Source organism: Erpetoichthys calabaricus, chromosome 8 (assembly GCF_900747795.2).
Source record: "Erpetoichthys calabaricus chromosome 8, fErpCal1.3, whole genome shotgun sequence".
In the NCBI taxonomy this organism is placed as follows: Eukaryota; Metazoa; Chordata; class Cladistia; order Polypteriformes; family Polypteridae; genus Erpetoichthys; species Erpetoichthys calabaricus.
Window position 1 is genome coordinate 188,700,138 of NC_041401.2, and position 25,897 is coordinate 188,726,034.

General features: G+C 35.4%; 1 protein-coding gene across 5 annotated transcripts in view; it reads left to right on the forward strand.

Annotated features, from left to right (window-relative positions):
* znf148 (zinc finger protein 148) overlaps positions 1-25,048 on the forward strand; it is a 38,682-nt gene extending 13,634 nt beyond the window's left edge. For 4 of the 5 annotated variants that reach the window (XM_028807990.2, XM_028807992.2, XM_028807994.2 and 1 more), the window contains 4 exons: positions 3,234-3,357; positions 4,880-4,963; positions 14,240-14,358; positions 16,963-25,048. In XM_028807990.2, the coding sequence (XP_028663823.1) occupies positions 3,234-3,357; positions 4,880-4,963; positions 14,240-14,358; positions 16,963-18,567 (1,932 nt within the window). In that variant the 3' untranslated portion in view covers positions 18,568-25,048. The remainder of the gene's footprint in view (positions 1-3,233; positions 3,358-4,879; positions 4,964-14,239; positions 14,359-16,962) is intronic. The other variant, XM_051930230.1, reaches the window with a different exon arrangement.
* The last annotated feature ends 849 nt before the right edge of the window (positions 25,049-25,897 follow it).

Genomic DNA, 25,897 nt, shown 5'->3' on the forward strand with positions numbered 1-25,897 from the left:
TCACACATCTTTTTGTTTGGAAGCCTGTGTCCAAAGAAAATACACGTGTGGACTTGTTAAGAACATACAGACCACTCACAGGCAGATGCAGGCCTGGAGTTGAACCCAGGCATCCAGTATTCTTAGTCAACAGAGCTCATTACTTCATGGCTGTTCTGTCCCGAGTGGTTAATTGTGGTAAATAAATGAAGATTGCTATGTAAAACGTATCCAATGATTATTTTACCTTTCTTTTCAAATTATTTCTGTCCTATGGTATACATTGCATGTATTTCCACAATGAAGTAAAAAATTGCTTTCAGCCATAAGTTGTTTCTTTATTAATTCCCAGTATGGGCAAAAGTGGGTGCTGGTTGAAAATCAGTGTTACCATGAGAAACCTGTTTGGTTATTATGTTAAATCTGTACTTATTAGGTCCTGTGTTGGTTACAGTGATGGTAAATGCTTCAGGGTCATCCATTTTACCCTAAAATTGTAATTTATTAAATTGGAATAAAATATAAAAGAATTGTTAAAGACAAAATATGTTTGATTGTGTGTGTAAATATACAGTTGTGCTTGAAAGTTTGTGAATCCTTTAGAATTTTCTGTATTTCTGCATAAATATGACTTAAAACATCATCAGATTTTCACTCAAGTCCTAAAAGTAGATAAAGAGAAACTAGTTAAACAAATGAGACAAAATATTATACTTGGTCATTTATTTATTAAGGAAAATGATCAAATATTACATATTTGTGAGTGGCAAAAGTATGTGAACCTTTCCTTTCAGTATCTGCTGTGACCCCCCATTGCAGCAATAACTGCAACTAAACGTTTCCGGTAACTGTTGATCAGTCCTGCACACCGGCTTGGAAGAATTTTAGCCCATTCCTCCATACAGAACAGCTTCAACGCTGGGATGTTAGTGGGTTTCCTCACATTAACTGCTCGCTTCAGGTCCTTCCACAACATTTCGATTGGATTAAGGTCAGGACTTTGACTTGGCCATTCCAAAACATTAACTTTATTCTTTTTTAACCATTCTTTGGTAGAACGACTTGTGTGCTTAGGGTCGTTGTCTTGCTGCATGACCCACCTTCTCTTGAGATTCAGTTCATGGACAGATGTCCTGACATTTTCCTTTAGAATTCTCTGATATAATTCAGAATTCATTGTTCCATCAATGAAGGCAAGCCCTCCTAGCCCAGATGTAGCAAAACAGGCCCAAACCATGATACTACTACCACCACCATGTTTCACAGATGGGATAAGTGTCTTATGCTGGAATGCAATGTTTTCCTTTCTCCAAACATAACACTTTTCATTGAAACCAAAAAGTTCTATTTTGGTCTCATCCGTCCACAAAACATTCTTCCAATAGCCTTCTGGGTTGTCCATGTTATCTTTAGCAAACTGCAGACGAGCAGCAATGTTTTTTTTGGAGAGCAGCTGCTTTCTCCTTACAACCCTGCCATGCACACCATTGTTGTTCAGTGTTCTCCTGATGGTGGACTCATGAACATTAGCCAATGTGATAGAGGCCTTCAGTTGCTTAGAAGTTACCCTGGGGTCCTTTGTGACCTCGCCAACTATTACACGCCTTGCTCTTGGCGTGATCTTTGTTGGTCGACCACTGCCTGGGGAGGGTAACAGTGGTCTTGAATTTCCTCCATTTGTACACAAGCTGTCTGACTGTGGATTGGTGGGGTCCAAACTCTTTAGAGATGGTTTTGTAACCTTTTCCAGCCTGATGAGCATCAACAACTCTTTTTCTGAGGTCCTCAGAAATCTCCTTTGTTCGTGCCATGATACGCTTCCACAAACATGTGTTGTGAAGAGCAGACTTTGATAGATCCCTGTTCCTTAAATAACACAGGGTGCCCACTCACACCTGATTGTCATCCCATTGATTGAAAATACCTGACTCTAATTTCACCTTCAAACTAACTGCTAATCCTAGAGGTTCATACTTTTGCCACTCACAAATATGTAATACTCAATCATTTTCCTCAAGAAATAAATGACCAAGTATAATATTTTTGTCTCATTTGTTTAACTGGTTTCTCTTTATCTACTTTTAGGACTTGAGTGAAAATCTGATGATGTTTTAGGTCATATTTATGCAGAAATATAGAAAATTCTAAAGGGTTCACAAACTTTCAAGCACAACTGTATATATCAAGTTATTTCAAGCACAACAGCTGCATTGTTTCACATAACTTTTTTTCCTCTCCTTTTCAAAGCTCCCACATGAAAAAGTAATTTTTGCTATCTAAAGATAGAAAAATTTGATTGTTCCCCTTTAAAGTTAATATCTTCCAGTGGGGATTATTCTCTTTCAGGTTACCTTTTGTGTATAACCTGTTTCCATTTTAACCGTATATACGTTTTCTGAACTCGTTTTAGTATTACATGATAGAAGGAATAAAAGGCCTATTCTAACAGCATTGGCTGAGGAGCTAAAATTATGGTATTTCAACTTTTAATAGTTATTGTTTATTAATGTGTTTAACTCTGATGCCTTAAATTGAAATCAATATACAATATACAAAACTTTGACAGTTTATTCAATTGAGCATTTTGAACTGACAAACTAATGGCAAAATGTAATAATCAGTTTTTGGTTTACTTTCCATTTGCCAAATGTTAATTGGTGTTTGGATAATTTGCTGTTTTAAAATTGGTCCAGTTGTGAGTATGGATGAGTGCATGACAGTCTAAAGCTGGTTCCTTTCTTGCATTTAATGTAACAGGGAGTAGGTTACAGCCTCTTCCTAACCCCCACCCTCACAAAGCTCTTAATTGGATTAAGCAGATATGAGACTATTATGTAGGATTTACAGTCAGGTATGAGAATATTATATACTGTGTTACCCATCTAAGACAGGTGAAAATCCCACTAATAAATGTAGAACTTGGCAGTAACGTTTGCAGTGCACCATGCAATGCATGTGTCTCTGTTATATGCCATTTGGTGTGGGATTCTTAAAAGCAGTGTTATTGTTTGTGATGCGCAATCTTTTGGAATGTCAGAGACATAGCAACCAGAAGGACACTGATAGGACACACAGGCACCCTTTTATTAAGGTGGAAGTTATGATGTTAAATATGTGAAAGTATACTATTACTTCAGAAAATGGCTCAAGCTATCTGATACCTGAATTATAAAGGCATATGGTAGTTTTTAATACATAGAAATAGATTACATATTGTTTTGCTATACCTTTCTGTATGTTTCTGTTCATGTTAGATTCTTACAATAAATGAAGATGGGTCACTTGGTCTTAAAAGTCCTAAGTCTCATGTGTGTGAGCACTGCAATGCTGCCTTCCGAACCAACTACCATTTGCAGAGACATGTGTTCATCCATACAGGTATTTGGAACTCATTCCTCTGTTTTACGTTTTTTTCACTGTGTTTGCTTATTTTGAAACTTCTCATAATATTTATCATTCCTGGAACCTTCATGTTTAAATTTTTTGTCTCCTACCACTTATTTTTCCATTCTGTGCTTCTTTTATAATTAAAGGCTATTTTAATACACACACACACACACAAATATATGTATAATATATATGTGTATATGTATAATATATATGTATGTATATACAGTTAGGTCCATAAATATATGGACAGAGACACTTTTTTCTAATTTTGGTTCTGTACATTATCACAATGAATTTTAAATGAAACAACTCAGATGCAGTTGAAGTGCAGACTTTAAGCTTTAATTCAGTGGGGTGAACAAAACAATTGCATAAAAATGTGAGGCAATTAAAGCATTTTTTTTAACACAATCCCTTCATTTCAGGGGCTCAAAAGTAATTGGACAAATTAAATAACTGGAAATAATGTTCATTTCTAATACTTGGTTGAAAACCCTTTGCTGGCAATGACAGCCTGAAGTCTTGAACTCATGGACATCACCAGATGCTGGGTTTCCTCCTTTTTAATGCTCTGCCAGGCCTTTACTGCAGCGGCTTTCAGTTGCTGTTTGTTTGTGGGCCTTTCTGTCCAAAGTTTAGTCTTCAACAAGTGTCCAATCTAGCAAAGTCCAATCTAGCCTTTCTATTCTTGAGGCTTATGAGTGGCTTGCACCTTGCAGTGCATCCTCTGTATTTACTTTCATGCAGTCTTCTCTTAATGGTAGACTTGGATATCGATACACCTACCCCCTGGTGAGTGTTGTTCACTTGGTTAGCTGTTGTGAAGGGGTTTCTCTTCACCATGGAAATGATTCTGCGATCATCCACCACCGTTGTCTTCCGTAGACGTCCAGGTCTTTTTGCATTGCTGAGTTCACCAGTGCTTGCTTTCTTTCTCAGGATGTACCAAACTGTAGATTTTGCCACTCGTAATATTGTAGCAATTTCTCGGATGGTTTTTTCTGTTTTCGCAGCTTAAGGGTGGCTTCTTTCACCTGCATGGAGAGCTCCTTTGACCGCATGTTGTCTGTTCACAGCAAAATCTTCCACATGCAAGCACCACACCTCAAATCAACTCCAGGCTTTTCATCTTCTTAATTGATAATGACATAACAACGGACTTGCCCACACCTGCCCAAGAAATAGCCTTTGAGACAGTTGTCCAATTACTTTTGAGCCCCTGAAATGAAAGGATTGTGATAAAAAAAAATGCTTTAGTTGCCTCACATTTTTATGCAATCGTTTTGTTCACCCCACTGAATTAAAGCTGAAAGTCTGCACTTCAACTGCATCTGAGTTGTTTCATTTAAACTTCATTGTGGTAATGTACAGAACCAAAATTAGAAAAAAGTTGTCTGTCCAAATATTTATGGACCTAACTGTGTGTGTATATATAATATATATATAATTTTATTATTTTTATATGATAATCTAAACACAAAAAAATAATTAATCTCTCTTCTTTCTTTAGGTGAGAAGCCATTTCAGTGCAGCCAGTGTGATATGCGTTTCATCCAGAAGTACCTTCTGCAAAGACATGAAAAGATTCATACTGGTAGGGTGAGAATTTATAAGGATGTGGTTCAGATAACAGGATTTAATTTATTAAGAATTATGGTCACCCTTTTCAGCTTTCTTTTTTCAGACATAGTTATAGAATAATAGTGTTTAATGTAAGAGTTTTTTAGACATTAATAGACTTAATGTTTAACTAAGCAGTGAAATTGTTACTTCAAGAAGCTTGTTGATGCCCTTTTTCAGGAAATAAAGAATAGAATTTGGCTTGCCTGCAAACATGGAATCTCTGTAGCAGGCGGTTCCCACCAACTTTTTAGGAACATCCCTAATTTAAACTCTAAGAACCTTTTGCACAAGTTAAAATAGGAATTTCAAAACCTACTGCAGTAAAGCAATTTTAAAAATTAAAATATAATAGAAGCCAATGCATTTTGCAGTTGACCACAAAGCTAAGATCATACACCATTTGTGTGACGAAAATAGAATGAAAATTTAAAAAAAAAAAATGCGGCTTTAATAATGAAAATCTAAGACGAATACTTTTGAAATTATTTTTGATGACTAAACAAAATGAAAATGTTACAAACCGACAACTGGACAGTGAGCAATGAGAAGCTCTTTGCATATCTCTTATTACACATGATGTGGTCTGCCAACAGATAACGGAGCATGCATGCAGTGCAATTTTAAAAAATTTATATGCACCATTGTAATTGGATAACACTAGTTTGGACACCATCAGGACATTATCACGTCAGCCAGAAAACTGCTCCACACCACTCTGTTATTTCGGCGAAGAAAGCAGTCAGAAATATTGACCAACGTTAATTATAATGCTGATAAAAATAAAACTCAGTGTAAGCCTTGTGGAAAAAAGCTCACGGGAAAGAACACCACAAACCTGAACTTCATTCACCCTGCTAATACTAATGTATCAGGTACGTCGGTTTATTTTAGGTGTGCTGCTAATAGGTCTGTCACAAGAACTGATACTTCAGTGTTCGAGGATTTCAGCCTATAATTGTGCTTATTAATGAAAAAGAAAAAAGGCAACACACAGACATACACAGGATTTTGTTATTGCCAGTTTTATCCCTTTGAGTTATTTAAGAAACTGATTTGTGCAGCTTGGAGAGTGCAATCACATGCGCTTAGCCTCAGATGTGAGTTGTAACTGTTTAGCTTGTAGTATTACGCATTTGTTACAGCAGATTAAATGATGAGTGGATTAATAGCTTTTAATACAGCATCCTACCCAGTCCCGGTAAAGGAACAGAAGCTTGGCATTCATTCTTTGATTGTAATGAGCACATCTACACATTTGTTCTGTGTATCCATCCATTTTTTAATTGGTGGATACAGTTCAAGGTTCTGGATGAAACCACATCTCACGCATCCACTTACGGCACAGTGGCAGTGACGGCAACAGTTGTAGCAATTAAAAATCGAGGTAAGTTTCTAATGAAGTGACTGTTTTGCCTGTCTACATCATAGAAGAAATGAGCTTCTCCATTTGTTAAAACTAACATAAAATGTATTTAGGATTTCAGTACTTAAAGTGTTTGAAATGCATCTCCCAGTTAATACAAAATGAATAGTATGACAAAACAGCATTGGTTCATTAATGAATATAAATCTGCAAACAGTAAATTTGTGTTATTCGTTTGGTTTTTGAGGGCAAACTAATGTTTTTGGGCATAACTCCAAAAATGTGAAGAACATAGTAAAATCACTTATGTCATATATTAGAATGGTATGTTAGTGAATGTAATGCAGTCTTCTGAGTTATGATTAATTGACTACAGGCAACATTTGTAATTCTGGATTTGCACAAAGGCTAAGCAATAACTCCGTGTGATCACTCATGGCAGACACTTTGGAAACAGCACAGCAAAGGCGCTTTTACAAGAGTTCTGAAATATTCAGATTCGTGTAAAACATAAGACTCATCCGTTAAATTTTACTGTTAAGTCAGTTTTTTTTTTAACCAGCTAATGATGTTAATATAAATCTTACAATAGCAATATTGCACATCTAACAGAGTGATTCTCTGACAGGCCAGATTTTAAATAGCTTTTAATGGTTTGTTTAAATATCCTAAATTGTTTTGGAATTCTCCATTCAACACTACACATATAATAATGTTTGAAATTTTACTTTTTGTAATTTAAGCTGTATTTTGCAGTTCCTGGAGAGAAAATATCACAGATTACATTTAAAATGTGCACATGGTCAGGTAAATTAGATTGTCCATGATGATCTCATTCTTTATCAACCCTATGCGGAAATTACCCACCCCCATCATCTTTAGTGTTTAAAACTGTTATTGTATTCTCACTGTCAAAGTTTTTGAAAGCGAAAAAAGATTTATTACCATAGCTTTTAAATGTTTGAAAGATGTAATTTCTACATTAAAAATGGTTTCCATCTTATTTGCTGGAAGGTTCTTTTTTTGTTGAAAGACCTTGTATTTTTCTGTGAAATAGATCAAATGTGTGTTGCGTGGTCCACTCTTTTTTGGTAAAATCTTATAGCCACATAACTAAGGCAGGTTAATGGCCACTGTGATGACAGAGCAGAGCTGCCATTACCGGACCCAGAGCTTTTGGTGTAAATCATTTTTACACCTACTCTTCATTTTATGTTCAATAATCACTACGTGTGGTTTTGGGTCATTAGTGTATATGTTAACATAATTTTTACTCACCCTGTATTATACTAACATTTCAGTGGCGGAAACGATTTATTCACAAAACATGATTTAGAGGAATGTCTCAACCTGTTTGCCATCATGTTCAACACATATATGTGGCACATAAATTGTCCACAGAAATTGTATATACATAGCAATAACATTAGTGTTAACATAATTTTGACTCACCCTGTAGTTTAGAGGTACGATATATTCTGTACATGTTCATATGTTAAACAAGATATCCATCTGATTTGGACAGTTTGACTAATTTACTTTTAGTTGACTAAAACAGATTTACTTTTTCTCGACTACAATTAATTTACTTTTTGTTGACTAAAACCAACAATAATTGAATGACTAAATAAAGAAGAGGGACACCTCACGCCTGGACAAACTGGTGAGAAAGGCAGGCTCTATTGTAGGCATGGAGCTGGACAGTTTGACATCTGTGGCAGAGCAACAGGCACTGAGCAGACTCCTGTCAATCATGGAGAATCCACTGCATCCACTAAACAATATCATCTCCAGACAGAGGAGCAGCTTCAGCGACAGACTGCTGTCACCGTCCTGCTTCACTGACAGACTGAGGAGATCGTTCCTCCCCCACACTATGCGACTCTTCAATTCCACCCGGGGGTGGGGGGTGTAAACGTTAACATTATTTAAAGTTATTGTCTGTCTGTATACCTGCATTGTTATCACTCTTTAATATTTTCTTTATCAGTATGCTGCTGTTGGAGTATGTAAATTTCCCCTTGGGATTAATAAAGTATCTATCTATCGATGACTAAAACTAAAATGCAATTTAGTCGTTAACTAAAACAATCAAAATGTCTTGTCAAAATTGGGCAGTGGTTTTCAGCACAAAAAAAGCACATTTTTTTGGTAATTGTGAAGCATTCAAATGCATGTTAAATACATACATGTAATGTCACTTAGGAATTTCAACCTACGTTCAGATATATTTGAATATTATTTTTAGAGTATTCAAAATCCTGTTATTAATAGGGTATTTATTTATTGGTAGGGAAATACTGTCTAATGCTTCACAGAAGCGAAACACTAAAATGGTTAAACATTTCCAGCTCTACCCCCCCCCCCCCCCCCCCCAAGTGAAGCTGCCTACCGCCCATGTTTTGAATAGCATGCAGAGCCACCAAGTAATACACAATTTGAAAAGCTGCCTTTTATAAGTTGTTAATGATAACGTAAATCTACTGTAACATACTGTAAATTCAACATTAAAGATGAATAGCAGCTAAATATAAGGTGCTATACTCGAAACATTTTTTCAGTTTTGACAAAAATAACAAGGACAGATGCATTCATTTATGCAGTCTATTCACTTTTTTTTAATAAACAAACCTGTTTGGCATGTGCTAAAACAGACTGCAGTTACCGAACTACATTCAGATCCAGTCTTTTTTTTTTTTTTTTTTTTAAATATATAGTCCAAAGCATTTGTTTATCTGTGGCATAACTGCTTTTGAAATGGATGAGTAGTTTTACTATTATATAAAAGGAAAGACAAACCACTGAACATTTGCTGGCTACAGTGAAATAGATTTGAGTTAAGCTTAGAAAAACAATCTTTTGACACTGGCATTGTGTAGGATATGTACACTATGTATATATTTATTCCCCAAGAACAAATAAGGCTTTCCTGCTGTGTGAAATCAGGATTTTTTCTCAAGTGCACTTACCTCCACTTTGGGGATCATGCTTTTTGTGTGTGCACCAAATCATGTGCATTTTGTCAAACTCAGTCACTCAAAATGTTGACACCTTATTGGCATCACTTCTGCCAAAGCCCAACAAGTTATTGAGACCCATTATCGGCTACTCACATCTGCCATGGTATTATATCAGTCAGGCTGTAATCTGCACATAACTTACATCCATTTTTTTGTCACATTCTTATTTTCATGCTCAAATTGAAGCAAAGTTTTTTTTTGTTTTTTTTTTTTAAAAAACAAACTTTTTTTGTGTTGAATTTTCAATTTGTGGCATCATGTTGGCACTCAAAAAGTTCTGGATTCTGCAGCATTTCAGATTTTGGTATATTGAATTAAGGAGTATCAACCTGTACAAATCACAATGTAATTGTATTTGAATATCAAATAATCTGAATATAATTAGTCATCAAATTGAAATCTCTGTAGAATTCAATAGAAAATTCTTATAAATATCATGAAGTACATTATACAGTGCATCCGGAAAGTATTCACAGCGCATCACTTTTTCCACATTTTGTTATGTTACAGCCTTATTCCAAAATGGATTAAATTCATTTTTTTCCTCAGAATTCTACACACAACACCCCATAATGACAGCGTGAAAAAAGTTTACTTGAGGTTTTAGCAAATTTATTAAAAATAAAAAAATTGAGAAAGCACATGTACATAAGTATTCACAGCCTTTGCCATGAAGCTCAAAATTGAGCTCAGGTGCATCCTGTTTCCCCTGATCATCCTTGAGATGTTTCTGCAGCTTAATTGGAGTCCACCTGTGGTAAATTCAGTTGATTGGACATGATTTGGAAAGGCACACACCTGTCTATAGAAGGTCCCACAGTTGACAGTTCTTGTCAGAGCACAAACCAAGCATGAAGTCAAAGGAATTGTCTGTAGACCTCCGAGACAGGATTGTCTTGAGGCACAAATCTGGGGAAGGTTACAGAAAAATTTCTGCTGCTTTGAAGGTCCCAATGAGCACAGTGGCCTCCATCATCCATAAGTGGAAGAAGTTCGAAACCACCAGGACTCTTCCTAGAGCTGGCCGGCCATCTAAACTGAGCGATCGGGGGAGAAGGGCCTTAGTCAGGGAGGTGACCAAGAACCCGATGGTCACTCTGTCAGAGCTCCAGAGGTCCTCTGTGGAGAGAGGAGAACCTTCCAGAAGGACAACCATCTCTGCAGCAATTCACCAATCAGGCCTGTATGTTAGAGTGGCCAGACAGAAGCCTCTCCTTAGTAAAAGGCACATGGCAGCCCGCCTGGAGTTTGCCAAAAGGCACCTGAAGGATTCTCAGACTATGAGAGAGAAAATTCTCTGGTCTGATGAGACAAAGATTGAACTCTTTGGTATGAATGTCAGGCGTCACATTTGGGGGAAACCTGGCACCATCCCTACAGTGAAGCATGGTGGTGGCAGCATCATGCTGTGGGGATGTTTTTCTGCAGCAGGAACTGGGAGAATAGTCAGGATAAAGGGAAAGATGACTGCAGCAATGTACAGACACATCCTGGATGAAAACCTGCTCCAGAGCGCTCTTGACCTCAGACTGGGGAGACGGTTCATCTTTCAGCAGGACAACGACCCTAAGCACACAGCCAAGATATCAAAGGAGTGGCTTCAGGACAACTCTGTGAATGTCCTTGAGTGACCCAGCCAGAGCCCAGACTTGAATCTAATTGAACATCTCTGGAGAGATCTTTAAATGGCTGTACACCGACGCTTCCCATCCAACCTGATGGAGCTTGAGAGGTGCTGCAAAGAGGAATGGGCAAAACTGGCCAAGGATAGGTGTGCCAAGCTTGTGGCATCATATTCAAAAAGACTTGAGGCTGTAATTGCTGCCAAAGGTGCATTGACAAAGTATTGAGCAAAGGCTGTGAATACTTCTGTACATGGGATTTCTCAGTTTTTTTATTTTTAATAAATTTGCAAAAACCTCAAGTAAACTTTTTTCACGTTGTCATTATGGGGTGCTGTGTGTAGAATTCTGAAGAAAAAAATGAATTTAATCCATTTTGGAATAAGGCTGTAACATAACAAAATGTGTAAAAAGTGATATGCTGTGAATACTTTCCGGATGCACTGTAGATATCTCAAACATTCTTATATATATCATGAAGTACATTACAGATATCTCAAACATATATTATGGATTTATCAAATTCTGAAAAGTTGAAGCTGCTTTAGATATCTAAGTTTAAGTTGAATTGGGACTGGTCAGAATATTATTGTGAATAAGTCATAAGAAAGCAGTAAATGTTAAAATGGATTTCTGTGCGAGCTTCCACAGAAGACCCCTGTAGTGGTTTATAAAAGGCCTCATAATCATAGTTTGAAAAATATGCTTTCATTGATAATGTCTCACTCTAGAGCAGGGGTGGGCAAAGTCATTCCTGGAGGGCCACAGTGGCTACAGGTTTTTGTTCCAACCCAATTGCTTACTAAGAAGTACTTATTGCTGTAGTAACACTTCTGCTTCATTTTAGTTATCTCCCTCGTTAAGATTTTGAGCCCTTATTGCTTATTTAAGTCTTGAACAGCTGCATTTTAATTGCTCCTTATTAGCAATAAGATGCAAATGACAAAAGAAACCAGCAGTTATCCATTTTGCTTGTTACCCTTTACACCTGTGTGTATTTATCGTGCACTGTTTGGTTTAATTAAATACTTGGAAGGAAAGAGTAGAGAAAAAAGTGAAGGACTGAGAATTACCCATCCATTTTACACTTCAAAGTATTTGGATGATATCCTAAGAATGGAAAAAAAAAAAATATAGGATATGAGAATGACTTGACATGGCAGAGTTAAAGCACTAACAAGCCATGAAATGTAATTATTGGCAAGGATTGTTTTCTAATTAAGCAACTGGGTTGGAACAAAAACCCACGGTCACTGTGGCCCTCCAGGAATGACTTTGCCTACCCCTGCTCTAGAGCATAGTGCTCCTTACACATTCAGAATGACAGAGGGCTCCCAGAGTTTCTTTCACACACCTCTCACCTTCCTGTTACTGCTATAACTTGACACATTGTGTCACTTAATTAGCAAAACTTCCCGACTTTTTCCAAAACGTCTCAATTGCCAATATCAAATTTTCTACACGCTTCTTGCACACTTACAACATACACAGGTTGGGCTTTTAACCTGTAGACCTGCACACCACTTCCCACAAATTTTATACTGGAGTGAGTTTCTTCCAGTTGTTTTAATACACAGCCAACCTCTTCCATGCCCTTTTTCCTCCAACCATCATCTTTGTCTTCTTTGCATTTACCTTGATGTGTTTGATCTCAGTAACCTGGAGTTAAAATAAATCACCATCTCTCGTGTGTGCTGTAAAAGGCTACTAAAGATGTTTTTGGGTCAGAAAGGCTTTTTGGCCTTAAACATAACATTTCTGCTCCTTGATTATATATTAAAATGTTTTTAGAAAAACTGGTGGTTTTGCTAATTAAAAAATTTTGTATTTAGTCATCAAGCAACAATATGACTTGATATGGCCAGCAATCATACCACTTGCACTTCAGGATAGATAGTCCACCTAAAGCTAAGCATGTTTGGGGCCAGCCAGTACTTGAATTGGAGACCATCTAGGAGAAGATTGGGTTGCTACTAGAAGAGGTATTGGTGAGGCCATCAGGGGTCACTTACCCTGCGGTCTATGTGTGGATCCCAATGCCTCATTGCAGTGATGGAGACACTTTGCTGTTTTATTTAAAAAAAATGAAAAGAAAAAAAACCATAACCTAAGGTCCTGACTCTGTCATTGTAAAAGATCCCTGTGCATCTTTCAAAAGGAGTATGGTGTTTCCCAATGTCGTAGCTAAATTGCCAGCCAAAGCCTTGTTCATTCTGGCTCCCAATACTGGATTTCTGTCTCTCTCGCCCCTTCACCCTCTGATAGCTAATGTGTGTTCAGCGTACTCGCACAGGAATGAATGATTATGACTTCTGTGCTGCTGTGAAATGGTCCTCTTCAAAATATGGCTTGCACATTACTAGTTAAATATAATTTACTTGTGTTATCCAGGTTATGATATTGAAAGGGACATGGTTAAAAAGCTTCCTGACAGATGTGTAAAATATTGGAAAAACATGCTGATATTGCACAAATAAAAAGGAACCAAATGTCAAAAGCTGAAATACTGGAATTTACGTGCACACTCTACTTTAGTGTGAATTTTTCTTTTAGTATGTTTAATGGATTTCTCAGGTCTTTTACTGCCACTTGGAGCCATTGGTTGGAGAGCTTCATGTGCAAGCCAGCCTCATTTCATATTTGTGCATAAATGCAATGCCCAAGTTATGTGATTTGTGGTCCTGCTTAAACTCAAAAGCGGGAGCAAATTGTGCATCTATCTTGGTTTCAACTTTATTCTAAATTGCTTACACCTTTAAGCACATTTATTTATTTATTATGGATTAAGTACTTAATGTACTATTGTACTACAGTATTTATTAACACCATGCAATCTCTTAATTAAGCCATTTAAACCCAGTTTCTGCCTTTTTAATATCTTATATAGATTGACAATATTTCAATTGCTTATTATCTGAAGTACATGGGGAAAATGCATTTAAATGTGTTTTTAACATTTTGCTAGGATAAAGTAGTACCTTTGTAGATATTGTTTTCTGAGTACGTCCTCATACATTAATCCATCCTATTGTGCACTTATAAGTTGAATAAGTTACCCAAATACTACTGCTCCCGCACAATCATAGCAGTTACAAATATTAAAAGTGTAACAATTATTCTAGTTTATTCAGAGTTTGCTCTAAAATCCAGTCCTTCCAGAATTTTTATTTGTTGAAAGTTACTGGGTCTCTCTTTGTGATTAAAATCTTCAAAAGAAGCATATTCTTCATTTCTTTTTCTAGGTGAGAAACCATTTCGCTGTGATGAATGTGGTATGAGGTTCATACAAAAATACCACATGGAGAGGCATAAAAGAACTCATAGTGGAGAAAAGCCTTATCAGTGTGAATACTGTCATCAGGTAACTATGAAAAGCAAAATTCAGTATAAATCTGTGCTTCTGTAAATACTTGTAAACAAACAGAATTTTATATATGTATATGTATGTGTGTGTAATATATAATATTTAAAATAAAATACAACGTCAGTATGTCTGTTCGCTTTTCACGAGAGAACTACTTAACGGATTTAGATCAGGTTTTATTCTATAATTTGCATGAACATTCAGGTTGATTTTGTGAGTTCTCATCACGCTAAGTATCATAGTTTGCTTGTACGAGTTATTTAGTCGTGCTGATTAGAGACAGGCTGTGGGGCGAATGGCGGGGGAAGCGTGATGTCAGGAGTGGGGAGCCGGGCAGAGCCCTCCTCACTCACACGCCAGCCTTCATTCAAGTCAGTCTACCTCTCCCGATGTGTTGGAGCGTACCTTGCCTCCACTTAGCTAGCGATACCTGTTTCTGTATTGATAAGTTTGTCCTGTTTCACTACTATACGGGCAGAGCCACGGGGGACAGCTAGTAAGGAATACAGAATAATGTTGCTTATCCTACTTATTAAACAGTTTACCATATTACCTAATATTTACATCTTGTATGGATTGCTTGCATCGGTATTCATGTATATGTGATTTGTCATTGACTTTCAGCAACACTGTCAAATGTTTGTCTGTCTCACTGTCAAGTTATTTAATGAGACGCTTAAGGTAAACAATAATATCTACTGAAGGATAGTTTCATTTACTTTAAGCTTTGTATTATTGATGTTAAAAATATTTTCAATGAATAATAACATATATATTTTAAACCTTGGGTTTTGGTTTTATCATTCTACTTTTAAAAATTTTCTTTAAATACTTTGAGTCTTCTTCTGTACTGATAAAACATTGTATGTGCTGCCAGTAAAGCTCTTTCCATACACTTTTTTCAATATTCAGTTTCTTGTTTTTTGTATCTTTAAGAATATTTTTGTTGCATGTGTTTAGGGCAGGTGTCATTGGTTATTAAATATACAGTAGTCTCTCTTTTCCCAGACAAAGTTTTTTGATTACTTTCAAAATGAAAATTTGAATGAGGTCTTTTTAAGTTATGGTATGCTATGCAGCCTCACTTGGGGGGGGAGGGGGGGCTGGGGGGGGGTATTAGAGCTGGAAATGTTTAACCATTTTAGTGTTTCGCTTCTGGAAAGCATTAGACAGTATTTCTCTACCAGTGTTTTTAGTTCATAGTATCAAATCACAAGGTGTACATAAAAAATTAAGCCTTGTGGTATGCATCCATTTTTATTGTTCCACTACATTAACATTTACTATTCAAAATGATCAAATATTCTGTGTTTGGTGGCTATTGTTATAAATCACATGTATACATGTATTTTTGTATAGCAGTTTCAAATCTTGTTTTCTCTGAGAACTAAAATTTTGCATACAAGTAAAGCTGCTTAGTTTTTCCTTAATTTTTTTGTGTATTTAACAATTAATGAGGTTTATTTTTTATAGCATGGGGATTTTTTTTTTGTTGTTGTTCTTGGTCACTTCTGGTCTTAGCTCTAAGTTTTCTTTAAAGATTCTGCACATGTGAAGTGGACTAATGTGATCATAATGGGTAAGTTGCAGGCTCTAAACATTTAAATATTAATTCAGAATATAATGGTTCATTGGATCTGGTAATTTCCCAGGACTTTACTAGCTCTATGTGTGTACAAGACGTTAATAGCTGCACTTAAAACATGCTTAACCAGATCTTGGGCTTGGCGATCAGTCATTGAAGACTACGGTTTGTTGCTTTGTGGTTTCACCAAATTATATGTGGGGTTTTTTTTCCCCCTCATTACTGGCTCTTTGAAAAGTATCTGAAAATTGAATACATTCTCAACTATTTTTCCATCTGAGTCAAGGAGGAAATTGTTGAGGTCAGCCATCAACTGTCATGATTTTGCTGTTCACTTTATGGTAATTTTTACCATCCATGGTATAGTTTATAAACCAAAGAAGTCTTTTGATTTAAGGTACATTTTACTATTAAAAAAAAAAAAAGTCAGTAAAATTAGCTAATGTAGCACTTGACCACAGCTTCTTGCTAGTCTATTTTCTGTTAGACAGAAATACAAACATCTGTGACATAAATCATTGCTGACTGTTTGCACACTTTTTTATTGATCCCCTTTCTCTTAGTGGAAATACAATCTATGAATAGTGTGGACTTGTGAAATTAAGTTATTATTATAGTAGTTATGAATAAGCAAATCCCCTAGAAATGTCCTGAGTTCTGGTTATGAAAGACACAGTAGTAGAAATTGTAGAAAGTGAAAATCTTGTGTATTGAAGGATATTATTTGAAAGTTTATATTTTCTGTTCTTTATACTTAATGTATGCACAAATTTCACAAATGTTGTTCAGGACTTTATTTTAATTAAAATGATTAGAATACTCTGGTACAAATTACAAATATTGGGTGTTATTGCTATATTGAAAATTAAACTGATTTCTTCTTTTCTGTTTCTTGTTTGTGAGCTGTACTATGATACTCAGAAAATAATATACAAGTTTTTTGTCATATGAGTAATCTTTAAATTATTCTATGTATGTAATTTGTATACATTTAATTTCTTTTTTCCTTTTTTCAGTATTTTTCAAGGACTGATCGAGTACTAAAGCACAAACGCATGTGTCATGAAAACAGGGATAGAAAATCCAATAAAGCTAAAACGGGATTGTTGGGACCTGAAGATGATCCAAGTTTCTCACAATCTCAGAAAGAATCCTCCCAGCCAAAGAAAAAAAGACAGAAAACTGGAGAGAAGCAAAGAATTCACACAGCCCTTTCCAATAAAGAAGGCAGTGAAGGAAAACAAGATCCGAAAAATTTAAAGAATGACTATCTGCCTTTGTATGCAATTGCCTCCAAAGTCAAAGATGAGTATATGGTGGCAGAGTATTCAGTTGAGTTGCCGCATGCTTCGGTTACTGGAGGACAGCTAGGTGAATCATCTTCTGAGGACATACATCCTCCAAAACTGGTCCTAAAAAAGGTAACCAACAAAAGAAATACCAAGCAATCTTTGGAGCACAGTCAAAGCCTTTCACCTCTATCTTCTTTTGATGAAGGTAAAGTCTCAAAATATTCTTTTGACCTTGTGGACAAACAAGGACTTCTTGACTCAGAGACCACTAGTGACATGGATCAGGTAGATGCCCTACAAGAGGGTCCAAGTAAGCCTGTGGCAAGTAGTACCAATTATGATGATGCCATGCAGTTTTTAAAAAAAAAGAGGTACCTGCAGGCAGCCACTAATACCAGTAGGGATTATGCTCTTAATGTGGGAACAATTGCTTCTCAGCCCTCTGTCACTCAAGCAGCTGTTGCCAGTGTCATTGATGATAGTTCTGCTGCCTCAATTTTGGATACACAGACATTAAATGTTGAAATTAAATCAAGCCATGACAAGAATGTGATTCCTGATGAGGTCCTTCAGACACTTTTAGATCACTATTCAAACAAGGCAAATGGACAGCATGAAATATCTTTCAGTGTGGCAGATACAGAAGTGACATCCAGTATATCAATTAACTCTACTGATGTTCCTGAAGTTACACAAGCTGAGACCGTACTTACGACGTCCCAAGCACCTTCAACAGAAAAAGCCAGCATGCTTCAGGAATATTCCAAATTTCTGCAGCAAGCCTTGGACAGAACTAGCCAGAATGATGCCTATTTAAATAGCCAGAGCCTTATTTTTGTTTCTGAGAACCCGGCCCTTGCAAGCCAGCCTTTGTTTTCTACATTAGATAAGCAGTATACTTTGTCTAACCGATCCGCCTTTCGTTCTGGAATGAATTCTCCATTAAGGTCCACTTCAGAGAAGTCACATTTTGGACTTTTGGTTGGAGAATCCCAGCATTCATTTTCATTTTCAGGGGATGAAACCAATCATTCTGCTGTCACTCCTACAGAAGATTTTTTAGAGCATGTGACTGCCTCAAAAAAGGCTGACACTCAACAGATCCATCAGGCCTTTCAGATAGGTACATTTGAACAGAGCTTCAGACCTCAGTTTCAGAGTTCAAGACCTACTATTTCAGCCCAGTTCAGTGCCACAAATGGACAAGTGAACTTGCGCAATCATACAGCAAACAATGATTTCTCTGAATTCCCTCTGGTTAATGTAACTGAAAGCCGAATACAAATGACTTCTTCACCAGATACCACCAGCAGTCAAACATTTGGCTAGAAAATGTTTTTCTAAATTATAAAGGCACTTTACGGTCACCATTTTTAGATGCTTGGGATGCGTTTTAGATGATAGATCTTAATGAAATTTATTGGTGAATGCTGATTTTCATTGATAGGCAAAGTGAACGTTGATATGTGGATTTCTTACTTTAAACTTAATATTTCAGCCTATACTGTACCCAATTTCAGGGACAAGAGATACTTATAACTTCATCTCATGCTTTGTGTTCTGGCATGCCTTTCGTTAAAATTTGTTTACTGCAGGGTTGAATGACCTTGAAATTTTTTTTTAATACACAAAATTACTTATGGAGATAAGGTTGCAGTATTTGCCTTCTTCATTCGCTTTTAACTGTTCCCTTGGCCAATTACTGTTTGTACTTATTTATATCAGTGATGAAACCTTTTCAGTAAGTTGTCTTAGTTTGTCGGTGTGTTGATTTCTTGTGGCGTTTTCCTACCAGTGATTGAAAATTTCTCAAACTTTGAATTCAGTTTTAATCAGGATTTAGCTAAATTTGGTTAATTTTGGAAATATCAAAGTATGGTGCGTCGCGAGTGAGCTCTAAAATCCATACATGTAATCGGTTCATTGTCTGAAACCCCTCATTCCAGATCAGAGTCGTGGGCACTAATACGTAAAGCTGCTTTGAAAAATTATAACGGGCATAAAAACTAGAAACGAATTTTAGGGCAACACCCAGTGAGATGTTTTATTTGGCTCATTTACAAAATTAATTTAAACACGTTGCCTACAAATTAATTTTTTATTTCTATACTTTTAGTCACAATAAGGAACAGTATATTTGTCACATTATGTGTGTGTTTGGGGACTTGGAAAGCTATAGGTCTGCTTTTATGTTACTGTTTTAGAGACCAGAAATCACTGTCACTAAATGAGACTCCAAGACTAGGTTATGAAATATTTAATATTTTCCACAGTGCACTGTTTATCATGCAGGTACAAAGAAAAAAACACAATACAACTTTTTTGTAAAAATTCTCCACATAAATCTCATGTATCTTAACATTACTGACAGTGCATGCACACATCCCTGATATCTGATTTGTTGTGTTACACCTGTATGTTCTCCAAACTGTTTGTGTTGTTTGCCTAGATTATGAAATCATTCTGAGTCTCATCTTTTTGCTTATTTGCTTTGTATTGTTTGTCTAATAAATACATTCAGATTATTAATATATAAATAACAATTTATTCTTAAAAAGTAATTTTATTCCCAGGTATATGATTAACTGCATTATTAAATTGACTATTATTATGATTATTATTTTTAATATTTTATTTTGAAAATTAGAATGGCATGCTACATAATCAAATGTATAATAGAGAAAACAATGGAAAAATTATAATTACTAAGGAGAAAACAAAAAAAACAGAACAGGATTTAACTCCTACTCAAGTAATTATTATAATTATATAGTATATTTATCAACAATATTTTCTTCATAAATCTGTCGTCTATTCCATAAACTATTCTAAACAGCTATTCATATGAGGTGCTTTTAGGTTAAATTCTTCCTGTAATGACTAACCCTAATAAAATAAACACATGATATTCCAGCAAATGATCTCCTGACTTGCTGAATTAGGCTTAATAATTCTTTAAAACTGAATATTACTGACCATAATATGTGTAGGCCTTTAGCATTTGTGCTGCTTAATATTGAAACGAAATCTAGGTTAATTTTAAAATGGAACATAAAACATTACATTTTGTTGATGTAGCTCATGTGTCTGCCATGTTTATATAGTTTAAAAAAAAGATACGATATTGCAGTGAAACTTTCATTAAGATATAAATAATAACCTCACAATGTTTTAATTTAAATAACTGTACTTAATTCAGTTAAGTACAATGTTCAGGGGACTGCATAAAAACAGTTTTAAAAAATCATGATTTAAAAGGTCATTTGATAAATCAAATCATATATTTGGAGCTTTAGAAAGAAAGTATACATAAAACATATCTCTGGGTTTAATTTACTTTTATTTGTAAATCTATGTGCTTCTGTTTGTAGCAAGGTGTGTAAAGAAATATTTATTTCCATAACAGAAATGAGTTAACCTATAAATGAATCTGTAAAATACTACATTAGAACAATATAAGCAAGTTTTGAACAAGCTGCCTGTAGTTCTCTTTCCATTGGATTTGTTACCGGACAGTCAGGATGTAGGACCGTATCCTAAATCATATATCATTGTGTTTTAACATCTTCTGTCGCCATACTGGGTTTTCTGTTTGGAAAGCCAACTTGAACAGAAGTAAAGTTATGTATGCATGGAGAACACAGACTTGTACAGATTAAATCTAGGCCACATTCAAACTTCCTATTGAAGAGCTTTGAGGCAATAGAGTTCACTCAGGGTGACACCGTGCAATCCAGATTTTTTTTTTGTTTTTAATTAATACCTGTTCTTTGTAACTTCTAATTGGATGTACTTAGGCATAATATGCATAAATATGCATGTACTGTATGAAAATTGAGGAAAAAAATGTTATAAAAGGGAAGAATAAAAAACTTATAAAAGTGGCAGTATACTTTCAGTGCAGGCTTGTTGTACGATTTTTTTTTTTTTGTGCTCAGTTCTTTAAGAACTACAAGCACATTCTTTGGGGGTGGTGAGTAGATTGCAGATTTTAAAATGTTGATTATGATCCATCAGGAAGAGTCATATATTTTATTAGCAGTGATTAATGGTTGACTGTAATTTTGAAGCATTCTTCATTATGAAGGGTAACTTTTTAATTAAAGAAAACTCTTTTTAGAGGAAACTTTTTTTTGTTGTTTGCCATATAATGAGCAAACAGACGTAGTATCCTTTCTTTGCACTTAATTGACCACTTTATTATTTTGTTAGTGAAAATTGAGTGTGTAGTTTGAAAGTTTTGATAATCCATGAAAAAGGGAAGGTATTGTTACTTAGTAGTGGGAGTTTTATTCTGAAATAGAATTGATGTTTTGTGAGTAATGTTAAAGGTTTCAGTCTTTGAATTTGTTTAAAATTTTGTATTAAAAAAAAAAAAAAAAAAGCTGAAACCTAAATCTGTGCAAGACTCACAAGCAGAATATGCGCAGCAACAGTTAAAGTTGCAGGAGGCAGTGCATTTTATACGCACATTGTGATCTTCTCCATTCTGACAATCTGGTTGAGCAGCATTCATATCCCTTGATTGAATTACCCATTAGATAATTCGTAGTGCTGGGGAATTCATCAAAATGAATAAAATGTGTGCAATTCTTTTACTTAGCAAGAAAAATGAAAACAACTAAGATCACCATGCACCTGACCCCCTGCTAATTGTTTTACCACTTCTATTTATATATTTATTTTTTGTAATGTACAATATGGGTAAACAAGTAGTTAACAGTATCCAAATAAAGCAGAAACTTAAAAATAAATATTGCAAAGATCTCCATGCATAGTCCACGAGTTTGTTTAAAAATGTTCTGCATATAGGACTGTTTATTCTATAGGAAAATCAAACTACATGGACTTAAATGTATTTGCTCAGACTCGTTGACATGCATATTCAAACATAAGTGAGTATTTTCTTGATTATATTAAAATGATTTTTTCACTGACTGTCCTTGAGTTTTCAGTAAATTGCATCACAAGCCTCCTATGGCTTGACTTAGAGACTTTTCAGATCACTAGTTCCTACATTCTTAATCAATCTTGATAATGAACGTTTTCATTTCAAGCATTTAAAAATATCCAAACAACAGGTTTTAGTCTTGAAATGGGGAATGTCTCCTGTAGTCATTCTTGTTTAAACGGGAGTCTTCACACACCTTCCACAAGCCACTTACCTGATGAAATTTCCTTAGTATTCAGAAACTTTCAAGCACTGCTTGCAGACAGACCCCCATGCTACTATATTTTTTTAAACCCACTTGTAGCAACTATTATCGTGAAAATGGTTTTCCAAATATTTTTGTGAGTGTGCATCATGGCCATGCAGCCTCTTCCACAATTTTTCACAGCCATTTCTTTGATTTACCATAGTATTAATAATTTAATCGACAATTGACTGACATGTCAGATCTTTCTGCCATGTATAGCTTACATCTGTTTTACATTTACAATTTTTTTGGCAAATGGTGAGAACTGTTGTTTTTAAACTTTATATACCTTAAAGCTTCAGTGGCAAAAATAGTTTTTTGTACCTACTTATTTAATAAGTTAATTATCGAAATCTACCTTTCTATTTTATGACTTTTATAATTTTATCCACGAATTACTCGTGCTTGTAGAACTTTAAGTTAAAGACGTCCTAAACACACTTAATTTGACAGTGCATTTTATTTCCTTGTTTGTAGACTTTGCATGTTTCTGACACCTCATCTCTCATCAGTGCCTTTTTATATCTCTTAATGAACTATCCTGTTTTACTGTAAGGAACAAACATTATTTTATAAAATAAAGAACAAATAGCACTTTCAGTGTTGGCAGCCTGTTGTTGCCGACTTATTTGTCCCTTATTCGTAGGATATTAAATTTAGAATGTTGCAATGCTTTAGTAAAGTTTTAATCAGAATAAATAAATTAAAAAAAATATGTTCATGAAAAATGAAAGCACTTTTAACTCTGAATTTCTATCAGTGGTTGTATAAAGTTAGAGAAAAAAAAATTACATTTTGACGTCTATAACTTCAGAGTGTGTAAATGCTGCGACAGGTATCAAATGCCCATGCAATAAAACACCCTAGAACATGTTACAATATATGAAAAACGTTAAAGGTTACTTCAACTCAGAAAAGGAAAGAAGGTAAAAGACGCGACATTTCAGCTATATAGCCTTCATCAAGTGTGCCAGACATAGCGAAATGTTGTCTTTTACCTTCTTTTCCTTTTCAGCATGGAAATAATTAACTTTCTCTTTACAGTTGCACGCTGAGGGATCCCTACATAACCTACACTAAATAAATGACTTCCTGAAATAGATCAACATAAAGGAGAAAAATTAACATTTACACCACCACCAGCATTTGTTTAGGTACATAACTTACACACCATTATATTTAAAAAAAAATAAATAAATACATTTCCTTGAATAGAAAGGGCATTACTTGAGAAGGCAGCATTTAAGTAAAGCTTTGCAATTTATGCTCTTCCGAAGTTAAATAATTTGATATTTAATATATTGATTGTAAATATAAAGTACATATCTATATAACTGAGAGGATTCAACATACAAGTTGCCACGAGTCATAAATATTGGCGTGGACAGCAGGTTAGGTGCAGAGTTAAAGTACATTCTGCGATATATAAATTTCCTCACATTTTGCTTTTGTCCTTATTTTTAATGCACATTGTTTTGCTATAATTTGATATGTTAATATTTCTATGGCCGTCTTCCCAGCTTTTAACAACTTGTATATAAATGATAATCCAGTCAGAATGTTTATGTGCTGTTTTCTGCATAGTTTTTATATTGTAAATAATGGAGTGAATTGGCATGGATTAAGGTATTCAATTTCAAATCACCTTTGACAATCAGAGACGACAAGGAGTTTCTTTTGTTTTTAGTTACACATTCCATTGGTTTAAGGTAAAGATAGTGGACTCGGTGTTGCCTGTAAATATGTATTGTATTTTAATTTGTATACTTTCTGTTATCTGTACATACAAGTTGTAAAGCAGCTACACTTTATTCTTAATAACTACCTGATCATTTTCAGTAAAGGCAATAATGTATAAAATGTAAAACTGGATCCGATGAGAAATTATATATAGTTTTAAAAGTTAACCAAGAAACACATTGTAATCATGCTTATGTTGACTGTAGAACATTAAATACTGGTTGTAAACCGATTCAGCCATGCAGTCTTTCCATTTTGTTGTTCATTTGGCTCCTTGTATAATATTCTGGAAACTTTAAAATGGGACAGAGACTAAAAATCCTCCAAAAATGCCTTCTGTCCAGTGAAGTACATTATTGCAGTTCAGTGTTGAGTTTTTATGTTCAGCATTTCAAATGTTAATAGTTACTGTTTGATACAGAGTATAATTTCAAGAAAATGCTAAACCCTATCAGGTTGCTTTTCATGGAGTATTACTAATGGTATATTGTCTATGCAGAGCAGCCTAATCATGATTAAAAATACTTAAAGAAAATAATTTGCGTATGTAACTTGAGTTTTATGGGGACATGTTTTTAAATGCTAGTTGTTTTATATTATATGTGCTTTACCATATTTGCTAGTCCTTTCTTTTTTTGGCATTTTCAGTACAATGGTTATCTTTTTTATATGTATGCTAAGCATTTATTGTAGCAGAAGCATTTTGGTAAAGAAGAGAAAGATTTTGCAATATATCAGTTCTTTGGTCAGAGTCTAATTATACTGAATGATGTTTGTGTTTTTGTTTTTCTGCTATTGTGAGCTAATTTGTTATTCAAATATAATATTTGCAGTAAAAGAGTGGCGTCAGAATAAAGTTTTGTATGTGGATATGTATAATGTATATATCTATATGTATGTGTGTGAGTGTATATGTGTATTGAGACAACATTCAATGCAGAAAATAGCCCTGAACAGGGCACTTAGTCCATTGTGGGGGCCCACTGTGCCACTATGCCAGCCCATATGTTCAGTGCCTTTAGAAAGTATTCAGACCCCATTCACTTTTTTCATATTTTGTTATGTTGCATCCTTGTGCTAAAATCATTTAAATTTATTTTTTCCCCCTCATCAGCCAGCGATTCCAGCCTGGGGTCTTCACACACATGGATTTTCTTGCTGCGTCCGTGGACAGCTATTTTCAGGTCTCTCCAGAGATGTTCAACGGGGTTCAAGTACAGGCTGTGGGCAGGCTACTCAAGGACATTTCCAGTGTTGTCTCTAAACCCACAGTTGTGTTGTCCTGTTGGAAGGTGGATCTTTAGCTCAGTCTGAGGTCTGAAACGCTCAGGAGTAGGTTTTCATTAAGGATATCTCTGTGCTTTGCTCAGTTCAGCTTTCCCTCAGCCATGACTAGTCTCGCAGTCCCTGCTTCACCACTTCGATGATATTGCACAAGTGATGAGCGGTACCTGGTTTCCTCAAGATATGATGCTAATCTTGGCTTCATCAAACCAGAGAATCTTGTTTCTAACAGTCTGAGAGTCCTTTGGGTGCTTATTTTTTGCAAACTCCTAGTCGGGCTCCATGCACCTTTTACTGAGGGGAGGCTTTTGTATGGCCAGTTTATCAAAAAGCCCAGATAATTGGAGTGTTCCGGAAGGACAGCCATCGTTCCAAGTTTCTGCTCTCTCCATGTAAGATTTCTAGAGCTTAGCCAGAGTGACCATCAAGTTCCTGAT